Below are 11,918 nucleotides of genomic sequence, written 5' to 3'. Positions count from 1 at the left end.
TTTGCACCGATGCCATAAAAAAATTTGTTTTGTGTTCAATAATAATTTATAAAGTTTATACAACCAAATTAAAAATATAACAATAAAGCAAGTATAAATTAGTCATGGGGGTAGGCTTATTGCTAAATGGTGCCAAATGATGACCTACAGTAGGTACAGGTATGTGCACAGACTTTGTACAAATGAATGAACTGAGATTAAGATTTACAAAAGTAGAATTTTCTCAGTAAATATTTAAATACAATCAATTGCTTTAGAGCTCCTTTCCCAAAAAGACAGATTACAGTACTGCAGCATCCAAAAATAATGTAAAAATACTTTGACATTTCATGGTTGTTCTTTTAGAAATGGAGCAACAACCTTTTGATTTCAAGGCTCCGTTTAGCGTCCCGGTGTTAGTCATTCTCCGGTTTGGCCTGATAAGAGGGAAGGACACCTGGGACCAGGTGGGTCTGTCCATCTTTTAAGGATTACCTGGTTGTTAAACGCAAGTGACTAGGTTTGGTGGGAAGAGGCGGCTTGATTCCACCTGAAGCAGCTTGTGTCGGGGTGTCGGCGCTAAAGGTTTTCATCAGCTCAGCCACCCGGCCGCGCCCCGCACAGGCTGGCGCAGTCCTTGACGTCCCGGCCTCCGCCGAGTCGGGCCGTCGGTAAACTGCAGAGTCAAAACCTGCGAAAAGACGAGATGATGTGAGCTGAAAAACTCCCAGCATTCACAGGTTAATGAGAGGTTCACGGTTTAATGGGATTTATGGCAATGCTGCTTCAGTGTGCTTATAATTCACCTTACAAGGGTATTCACGTAAAAGTATAAAGCTTTTACAGTTTTTACAATTAGTTTGTGTACTAATACCATCAGCTAAAGTAACTATTTACTAGAAATGTACAGCCGTGTGAAAAATCAACAAAATCGTGTGCGCGAATCGTTTGGGAAAATTCAGTTCAGTTTATTTTATAGCACCAAGTCACGACAGAAGTTCTCTCAGGGCACTGAACAGAAACATTCATATATAAAAATAATCAGTTAACATTATTTATCTGAGGAGCAGACTGCTTTGAATTTAACTCCATCACAGAACTCTCATCTTGAGCAAGAATGAAGGCGACAGTGGAAAGGACAAACTCCCTCATGAGGAAGAAACCTTTAGCAGAACCAGACTCAGGACAAGTGGCCATCTGCTTCGACCGACTGAAACCCAGCTGGGTTAGATAGGAATAGATACACAATGGCAGATCAAGAATCAAATTAAATCTGACTTGTATGATGAGCTAACAGCTAGTCCGAGCAAGTTTGAAGTGGGTTGCTGTCATCTTTAAATCACTCCAATCTAAAAAGTTTCAAAGCTATTTGTCCAAAAGAACTTCACTTCATTTAGTTTTAGATGGTTGTTTACACTGATATTATTTCTATCTTAACATGTTAAGATAGAAATAGTATAAAATGAAAACTATTCAGTTTTAGCAAATCATTTTAAGGAAATGAGGTCAATTTGTCCTCCAGTAGTCTAAGCCTATATCAGCATAACAATTCAACCCTAACTATAGGATTTATCAAAAAGGAAAGTCTTAAACCCAGTCTTAAAACTGGACAATGTGTCAGCCTCATGGACAGAAACTGGAAGTTGGTTCCACAAGAGAGGAGCCTGATAACTGAAAGATCTTCCTCCATTCTACTTTTGGAAACTCTAGGAACTGCGAGAAAGCCTGCAGTCTGACAGCGAAGTGCTCTGATAGGAAAATATGGAACAAGACCTGTAACATAAGATGGAGCTAGGTTGTTGAGAGCTTTGTAGGTTAGAAGTAAGATTTTGAATTATTTCTGGATTTGACAGGGAGTCAATGGAGAGAAGCAAAAACTGGAGAGATATGATCTCTCCTACTAACTCCAGTTAAGACTTTGGCAGCTGCATTTTGGATCAACTGAAGACTTTTTAAAGAAGTATTTGGACATCCAGATAATAAACCATTGCAATAGTCCAGTCTAGACGTGACAAATGCATGAACCGGTTTTTCTGCATCATTTTAGATAAGATGTTTCTAATTTTAGCTATATTACACAGATTTTGTTTCAGCACACAATGGTTCATCCGATTCTTTGCCAGGTCAAAGTTCACGTTTTAATTTTTTTGTAATGTTTGTTCCATATGGAACAAACAATGAACATCAGCAATATCAGTGTAAACAACCATCTAAAAATAAATTAAATGAAGTTATTTTGGATGAATTGCTTTGAAACTTTTTAGACTGGAGTGATTTAAAGACGACAGCAACCCACTTTGAACCCGCACGGACTAGCTCTTAGCTCATCAGTCGGATCAGATTTAAACGCTGCTTCTGAAAATTGACGTTCAAAAGCTAACAGGTTAGATACTGACTGCTCACAACTGCTCCACAGAATCCCACTTGGATAAAATCCAAACAGTGTCTTTAAGACCATGAAAAGCAATCTGTAGCCCGGGCCTCCCTTTCTAATGTTTGTTAGCTTCTAGTTTTTAAATATTAGCTAGTAGTTAGTAACTATTATTAGATATTAGTTATTAGTTGAGATGAGCTAGGGGCTAGTTAATAATCATAGATCGGAGTCTGTTTTCTAAAATAAGCAACAGTGAGTTTTGACAGAGAACAAATTGCCCGTGTCACCTTTGACCTTTTCATTAAAACACAAGGATGTCATCAGAAGCACGTCAGCCAGGAGTCGTCGCCATGGTAACCGGATGGATGGAGCAGCTTGTTGACTTTCCACACAGTTTGAACAGATTAAAGTAGGCTCCCCCACTCTGGTAAAGACTTTAATGTGTCCAGCTAACATAAAGGAACTGCGTCGTCGTTTAAAGTTACACGATCTCCTAAACCCAACTAAACAGGAAGTAAGAAGATGATGTCGTTGACCATCAGGAAACAGCAAATGAGCATTAGGGTGTCAGTAAACGATGTAAACAAATATATGTGCTGCATAAGCTGAGTCCAGTTCTGCTCTGAAAACATCTTTCCTGTCGTTTTCTTTTTCTTTTTTAATTTGTCTTAATTTCTCCAGCTCCAGGTGAGCAGAGGTCATCCTCCGAGGAAGTGGAGCAGGGACACAGCTGGGTGTAGTTTGTGTCTGAGGTACTGCGTCGGGAAGAGGGAGGAAAGGAGGGAACAGGAGTAACGAGGAGGAGGGAGTGATGGGGGGGGGGGGGGGGACAGCGAGCAGACAGACGCTGCTCAGACACCAGAAGGCTTGAGGAGCCACATATTTTTAGCGTCATCCCCGGGGGGACGGAGATATGTGAGAGCACCCGTGTGCATGGCTACAGGACACACACACACACACACACAGATGCGAACAGTTGAATTTAAACAGACACGCACATTCTTCAGGTCCGTGCATGCTCACTCCCTCTCACTCGCAGAGCAAACACCCCTCCTGCTGACGGATTCAGTCACGCATGCCGCCATCTCTGACTAACACCACGGCCTTGCACACGCACACACACATGCACACGCACACACCTGGGGCCTATAACACTCTTCATGGCTGCAGGCTTGAAAGAAGTCGATTCTTTGTTTATTGTTGTTTACCCTCTTTTCTCCTCCCCTGCTCTCACTCCCTCCATCACCTCCCCTGTACCTTCCTCCTCCTCCTCTTCATCTTCCTCCCTGCGTGTCTCGCCCTGCCTTCCTGTGACCCCTGACCTCTGGATCCTGCGTTAATGTCCTCTTGCTGCGCTGCGTGGGCCTGCCTCTGATTGTCTCGTTGTGTTGTGCGGTCACCACGGAAACCTTGAATAGGCTCCAGCAATTGAGGCTGACACACATTCAGGCACGCACTGCACACACACACACACACACACACACACTTACGGTCAGAGTTTTTCGAGCTCGGAAGCCTCGGTGCAGGTCTGACAGGAATGCTTAACAGGAGAGAAACAGGAAGGAGGAGGAGGGCTGGCGTTGTGGGCTGTGCGGCTCAAACCTGAAGCTACAGACCAACACCTCCCCACAGGTAACCTGACTAACCTGTCCCAACACACCTACTGGTTGTCTGAACTCCACACCTTCCTGCCTGAGAGCCTCCTCAGCAGCTGCACCCTGATTCAGAACCAGTCCCCGAGGTGGAGGAGAACCTCTGCACGAACCACTTATCAACACAGATTTATCTCCCGTCACAGATTTTGGATTGTCACAAACTAGAAACACGAGGAAGACGAGGGAGCAGACAAACAAACAAACAAACACTATTTGTTGAAAACATCTCAATGTCTTTGGCTGGGAAATGGGAGGAACTGGAAGGGAAAGGTGGATAATGGGAAGTGGGTCAGAGGGCAGAATTCCTGAGAAGCACATCTGTGGACTGAAGGGCAGGGAGGAGGTGTGTGTGTGTGTGTGTGTGTGTGTGTGTGTGTGTGGGGGGGGGGGGGGTCAGCTCCTGGGGGCCTGGCTGAGCGTCATGCAGGACTAAGGTTTGAAGAACTGGACCATGTGTTCTTTGCAGGTGGACACAAGAAAAGACAAGTCGCACTCCGATGTCCATCATCTCTGAAAGGTTTGAACAGTGAATGTCTGTAGTTTTGGAGATGAGTGTTTTTCTGGACTGAACTGAACAGAGAATGAAGTAAACCTTAATGTTTTTGGTGTAAGATATTCAAGTGGGGAGGAGAAGAACATAGGAAGAAGTTTTTTGGGGTTTTTTGGAGGGAGCAATTTTATCCACCACCAGGAGCAATGATGGAGCCAGGGGTGGCCAATGGTGGCCTTGGCCCCCATAGATTAATGTTTGGACACCCCCAGGTTGACCTCAGTCATTTGAAGAAACTATACTTGTATAGAAAATAAAAAGCATAGTTCCCTCCACGGTGGTCAGTTTACATCAGACATAGATGTATTTCAACAAAGAAATCATCTAAACTGATGAACATCTGGTGTAAACCTGATTCAAGATGGCTGCCACAGCAAATAAACCTTACCAAACATAGAAATAACTACAGCTCAGTCAGTTTGACAGAGACTGAGCCATAATTATGTGTCTCTGTCACACTCCACAAACTTAAAAACAAACAAACAACAAAAACACTAAATTTAAACTTTGTTGTGCAAGTTGTCAGGAAATATGCATTAAATAAAAACCAGTTCCAGTGAAACTGTGATTTTAGTTTCTCTGTTTTCTTTCATTTAAAACATTTCAGATGATTTAAAAAAAACGTTAATAGAAAAATGCAGGTCTCCTGAGGTTTCCAGTTCTGAACAAACCTAAAAATATTCATTAGAGATAAAAAATGTAAAAGTCATTATTAACAGTTTATTAATTTATTTTTGTTGTTTGAGAAATAAAAAAACTTTCTCTGACTCCTCACTCAAGCCTTTTTTAAATTCCAGGTTAACAAAATATTATTTTAAAAATAAACTGCATTCCACATAAACACATTTAAATCTTATTAGGCAAAGCCCCGTCTCACTGTCCTTACATCTAACATCTGTAACAGGGGCGGTTCTAGGACCTGACCTTTAGGGGGTGCTCAGCCCCCAGTACTGACAATGGCTCTTGGCTTGAACAACGCACCCCCTGCTGTGGTTTGTGAGAAATGCAAAAGTTTACGCCACCTGGTATTCACTGGCGGTCTCCCATCCAAGTACTTAGACGAGATCGGGCGTGTTCAGGGTGGTGTGGCCGTAAACGATGAGCTCAGTCACAAATAAGACTTTTAAAGGATCATAACAAACAAAGACTAAGCTTATGCAACCAGAAGTTGCAACATATATCTACAATACAAAACACTCAAAACAAAACATAACTAGCTTTAAGCGTTAACCAAAACCCCTACAATGTTGTCGGAGGAAAAGGGGGTGGAGCTCCTGCAGGTAAGGGGCGTTTACCTTTGGGAAAAATTGAGATTGCTGATTGGTCTGTTACTGACAAGCTTGCTGGATTGATTGACAGGTGCCATCGAGGATCCGACTCGTGCCCAAAAATAATCATAGATTTTACTATCCTGTTTAAGAGTGTCATCATTTCCTCAATGTTTATTTCAAATATTTTTTGTGAATCTAATGTTTGATAACTGAGCTTCCTTACAAAACCCTAATGATGGTTTCTTTATTTTTCAGGGGTGTTGTGTTAAAACAGGGGTGCTTGAGCACCCCCAAAGAGAGGCTTAAAATTGCCACTGATCTGTGTTTACTCTTAAACTATTTTAATTTCATATATATTTCATGTTGTCGTCGCTGGTTCAGCACATCTTTAGAGCTGTGAAGACATTTCGGTCCATTTTCAGTCATTTTTCAGATGTTCACGTTCTGAGTGGTTTGTGTCTCTCAGCTCCTGCTAACGGGACGGAGCTCGTCATTACCCTCATCCAAATGGAAACAGCTGAGCTGTCATTGTCAGAATCAGACCTCCACACACATTTATTATTTAGGGTGTTTTCAGCCTCCATCTTCAGTTGTTTTTACCTACAATCACAGCCCGTCGTCCGGTCAGCTCATATTCAGCCACTAACGTCACTAAAAGCTCACACACCAGCCGTTCACATAGTTTTGAACTTGGAGACAAACTTGAAGCTTCCTCAAACCTTTCAGTTCGTCTCGGAGAGTTTAACAGCTGCAGACATAAATCTCTGTTTTAAATCTGCTCTGGTTTCATTTCTTTGTTTGAAAGAACATCCATGAGCCAGACTCTCACGACTGCTGTGTCATCACAGCAGACATGATATTTACCAAATGAATAAACATTATTTTATCAAAACTATTAGGAGAAAACACAATTCGAGCATCAAAACTGTGCTCTGATGTGTTGCAGCGTGCGTCGAGCTGCAGGAGGAGCAGATTTCCAGCAGAGGGACCCTTCAGGAACCTTTATGTTTGCTTCCCAACTTGACTTTTCTTCTACAGTATCAATGATTTCCACTGGATGGTGCTAACTCCACCTTTTCTTTACCAGTTTCTGTGAAAAAGTGGCTCACTTTGTGTGAGTGGGTGTCCGTTCTTGAGTCAAATTAATAAACTCATCTGTTTAACGCCCAGATGTTTGTTTTAATGAAAAATCATATATTTTAAAGACAAACTGCTTTTTCCCACCAACTTAACACCCGCACATGTGAAAGACTCAGCAGCTAGAACTCATTTCCTGTTTGTTAAAACGTAAAAATCAACTTTATATAGTTTGACTTGAGAGCCCAGTTACTGTCGAATACCTCCTCCTGCGTCAAAGTTGTCTTTACTCTCACTTTTATGGGTCAAAACACAACAATAATATTGTATTTTAATACATATGTGCAGATATTTTATGTTACTGAATATCAAATTTAAATAAAAGATGCATTTTTTTATTTACAACAACAAAGTAGTCCGTGTGAAGTTATTAAAAACTGTTGAGTAAAGTTCTGTCACTCGCAGCAGAAGAACAATTTGATGATTTTTAAAAACTTTTCAGAACTTTAAAAGAACAAAAATATGTTTTTTGTTGCTCATTTTTGACAAATTCAAATCAAACATTTAATATTGCACTCAAATATTGATGCTAAAATCAGTTTAATGATGATTTTGATCAGATTTTGTAAAAGTTTTTGCCTCCAGATTTTCTACATTTAACAGATAAGTCTCATTTCATTAAAGGGATAGTTCAGATCTTCTAAAAGTGAATAGTCTGTGAAGATGATCTCAGTTTGGAGTTTGTTTCTGACAGGAGTGATGAGCTAAGGGCTAGTCAGAGCAGGTCAGGAACCGAAGTGGGCTGCAGCCATCTTAAATCAGCTTCAGGTTTTATAAATTCATCCCCGTTAAAGCTAGTTTTATTTTCTAAACCTAATCTCTGATGCATTACTCCGGCAGACATGTTCCTGTCAGAAGTGCTACAGCTAGCTGCTGCTGCGCATAAACAAACACAGAACTGCGTGTAAACGTTTATCTTGCAACTGACAGTGATGCGATGGTTAATAAAATTACTCGAGCTGCCCTGAAACATGTTAGATAGTAACCGGGCCCGGTCGGGTCAGAATTCAACTTTATTTCTTCCGAATGAGGCCCTTCCTCTTCAAGTACACTAGTCCCTCGCTACTTTGTGGTTCGACTTTCGTGGACTTGCTCTCCTGCAGGCTTTCAGCATAAGATTGTACACAACACACGATTGTCAACTTCAATATTACTCACATGATTGGGACGGTATAACAAGTTAACAGGGGAAAAAAACTTTGGGCAGGCACTGCAGTTTTCTTTCAATAAGCTTATACTGCAACGGGGGTGGGGTCCGGGAGAAGGGCAAGCCGTCGGGTGTTGACCAGGACTATGTGGGGGTTCAGGGTCTAGGGGGTTGCCGTGGGCGGTGCTGGCGCTGTGCTCTCCCTGGGGTTGTTTGGACCCCCTGAGCTTGGCTCTTGGGTGCCATGGTTGGCCCGCTGGCCGGGGTGGCTGCCGGGGCCTGGCGGGCGGTCGGCTGGGGGCGCGTGCTTGGTTGTTGGCGGTGTGTGGGGGTGGTCGGTGGCGTGTCCTCTTCATGGTGGGGGGGGTGTCCTGTCGGCGGTGCATGGCCTGGGCCGGGTCTGGGGTATTGGCTCTTCTCCGCTCGAGAATGAATGGGTTTACCTCCTGGGTTTGGGCATGGGCTGCCCCCTGTAGAGGGCGGGTACATGTCTTGGACCTGGGGGGTATAGAGTGCGTATCGGGAATAAGAATGAAATGTATCGTTATTGTATGTCTTTGAGTGAGTGAATGTGAGACTGAGGTTGGGATTGTGTGATTGTGTCTGTGTATGAATGGGTATTTGTTAGGCTGAGACTCGGACTGCCCCCTCTTTGATACAACTGGGACATTGGCATCGCGCCCCTATCACGCGGCCCCCTGGTGGGGTGTGCCCTTGCCTGCCGGCGTGCTTGGGGCCCTTGGTGTCGGGGGCTGGGCGCTTGGGCGTGTGTCGGCTCGGCCTGGTGTCTGCCTGGTGGGGCTCGGGTCCTCTGGCCCTGTCGGGCCTTGGCCTGGGTGGTGTGAGTCCTCGGTGCCCGGGCCTCGGTGCCCGGACCTGGACCTACATCGGTGCGGCGGGTTCCGACGGAGGCCTATGAGTTTGTCGCTGTTGGTCCCGGGGGGTCACTGTATGTGGTCGCTGGTGGGGATCTTCCGGTTCTCCCCTGTGGTCCGTTCTGGGGGGTGGGTGAGTGGTTCGTCCTGTGTGGGTGGCTCTGGGGGCTCCGCGGTCGGGGTCCCTCCTGGGATCTTGGGCTCTGGTCCCCCCTTTTTTGTCTGCCTCTGGTCTTGGGGGTCGGGTCTCTGCTGCTTCACAGTTACTATTAAATGTTCTATTAGAGAAGCCTTATACACTTATGCATGCTCACAACCACACACAAATAGAAGCAGGGATGTTTATGTAGGCTTTATATGTAGATATATAGATATGTATGTGAATGTATATTCATGTGTATGTATGTATGTATGTATGTATATAGGCGTAGGTATGGGTATATATATTTATGGAAACTTACTGCAAAGCCATGAATATTTTAAGTTCTTTATACATATGTATTTTGTTGCTGTGTTTTGTCATGTTCTTTGCAGGTGAACAGACAGTGGCCGGGTGTTTTGCCGTGTGCTCTCTTTGTGTATATTTCTTATATTTTGGAGTCTTACTTTGTCTTTTCTTTCTTTCTATCCTATTATTTAAAAATAATAATAATAAAAAAAAAACTACACTAGATAGTCACTAGAATAAATATTTCATAATAATGGTGTAGAGAGGATGGCTGTAAGGGGAGAAGGGAGGCCATCAAAAAAAAAAAAGTTAACAGGGGAAAAAAACTTTGGGCAGGCACTGCAGTTTTCTTTCAATAAGCTTATACTGCAATGCCAGTCAAAAAAAACTACACTTCCCAGAAGCCAACAGTGCTTCCAGCCGCTGCTTTCTGCCGAAATGTAGGGATTGTTTTGCAACTCAAAGTCAGAAGTAACTATCTATGAAGCTCACACAACTGGCAGAAAAGTCTAAAATAATCCTGACGCTCAATGATCCACGATCCACGTGCACATCAACCTGGACGGGGCGGTGGGCTTCGTCGCTGCAGGTCTGCAGAGCTGGTGAGTAAAGTTTTGCAGTACTGTACAGTACAAATACGTATGTTGTTAAAATGACGTAGGTTTAAGAGTTTAGAACATTGCAAGAGTGTGGGAAGGGTTTATAAAACCTTAAAATATATAAATACTAAAATAAATATAACGTTCCTACGTCATGGTTTTTCAACTATCATGGGGGGGGGGGGGGGGGTGGAGCGGGAGCGTAACCCCTGCAATAATCAAGGGACTACTGTAGTATTTTCCCAACCATCACATGTGGTTGACCGCGGAAAGGAAGGGTGAACAGACCCGGAACAGTTTGTCCATCGATCCAGAATTTGTTCTGACACCTGACCCGACCGTCACCTTCACCTCTGACGCTGCGCTCACCTTTTCCTCCCTGGAGCTCCTGGGAGTTCGAGCTGGGTGAGGCTGACACAGTGGAGGAGGAGGACGAGGAGGAGGAGGACGAGGAGGAGGAGGTCGACATCACGGCCTCCAGTCTTGAATCTGTGGGGTCGGGTTTCTCGTTGATGCAACCTACAGTCGGGTTTGCAGAAGCCGGCCTCACTCTGACAGCACCCGCTCTCGTGGGAGGCCCCGAGCAGACGGGGGACTGGGGAGACGTCTTCTCCTCGGTTGCCTTCGTCTCGGGCTGTGAAGGAAGGAGACAGGAGTTAGCGCCATGTTTGACCAAATCAAGACATCAACAACTCCCTGAGCGTGGGCAGGACCGAACCCAGAACTCTGACCTCGGATCAGGAGTTTACGGCTGAGAAGAGAAAAATAATTTGATAATTTCCCTCCCTGATCTCACTCCTTAATCATCAGCCTTCCCCTCCTCTTCCTCCTCTTCCTCCATCCCTCACAAAATCAGCTGGAGGAAAACCTTCGATGCAGCAAACCATTAAAGCAACAATTCTGCTCTCTTGGAGCGGGGTTCTGTGGAAATGTGAACAAACATTATCTTACCTGTTGTAGGTAGCGCTTTGAGGCGCTTTTTGAATTTCACATTGTGTTTTCTGCGGTTATTTGCAAGTGCAGTAGCAACTAGCTGTAGCACTTCCTGCAGGAACTTTATGATATATCTGCTGGAGTAACAGTGAAACCTGAAATTGCAGACGATGTAAAGGTTTACGACCGAGTGTTGGCATTAGCCACGATGACTTGACAGAAATTCACTTTACTCTGGGCCCTGATCAGACTAGCCATTAGCTCATCAGTTCAGTCAGAATTAAAGCTGCTCATTTAGATATTGAAATCAAACATTAAAAGGCTTGTTCCACCACATGTACCACATGAGATGCGAATGACAAATAAATCTCTCTGACTACCCTACACTGCAGCAAACGATGTAGTCGGAGAGAGTTCACTCCAGATAAAGTTCTGATACAGTTCCGAAATGCGGGTCTGCACTCAGTGTAAACAAAGCACTCAGCTGAATCTGACAATTGGATTTTTGTTGAGACTTTCAACTGTTACCGTTTCACTCATGGGTGCAACTCCTACCAGAGGGAACAGGCAGAGGTAATGGTGACCAGGTTGCTGCTGGATACAGAACAGACAAAACCATCCCTAGATTTAGGAGGCTGAGGGGGAACGAGGTACCAGCCTCCCATGGAGCTCCTCAGACCCCAGAATCTGCCAAAAACTGTGTGAAGGTTCGAGTCACATGACTGACCCACGCCAGGCTGACTGTCGTCTGTGACGTTAAACAGCGAAGTGTAACGGCTTCTGGTCACAAAGTTTAAATTTAACGACACGTTCATCAAAATAATGTGAAGTTTTTGTTTCTTACTTTAAGAACGTTTTGTGTTTGGTCTTTGTGACATTTTACATTCTTAACACTTACTGAACTTCATAATAATGTACCGAGTTGTAAATAAAAATCAACTCTCATATAA

At 43.9% G+C, this 11,918-nt stretch overlaps 1 protein-coding gene across 1 annotated transcript in view; it reads right to left on the bottom strand.

Moving 5' to 3' along the window:
• Positions 1-269: 269 nt before the first annotated feature.
• The window catches only part of LOC119420593 (SH2 domain-containing protein 4A), a 28,293-nt gene continuing 16,644 nt past the window's right edge, over positions 270-11,918 (bottom strand). Inside the window, exons 5-6 of the mRNA XM_037688010.1 lie at positions 10,405-10,669; positions 270-670 (exon numbers count right to left, since the gene is read on the bottom strand). Coding sequence (XP_037543938.1) covers positions 471-670; positions 10,405-10,669 — 465 coding nt within the window. The 3' untranslated portion in view covers positions 270-470. The remainder of the gene's footprint in view (positions 671-10,404; positions 10,670-11,918) is intronic.

Source organism: Nematolebias whitei, chromosome 14 (assembly GCF_014905685.2).
Source record: "Nematolebias whitei isolate Nwh7 chromosome 14, NemWhi1, whole genome shotgun sequence".
Taxonomy (NCBI): domain Eukaryota; kingdom Metazoa; phylum Chordata; class Actinopteri; order Cyprinodontiformes; family Rivulidae; genus Nematolebias; species Nematolebias whitei.
This window is presented reverse-complemented; position numbering and strand designations above follow the sequence as displayed.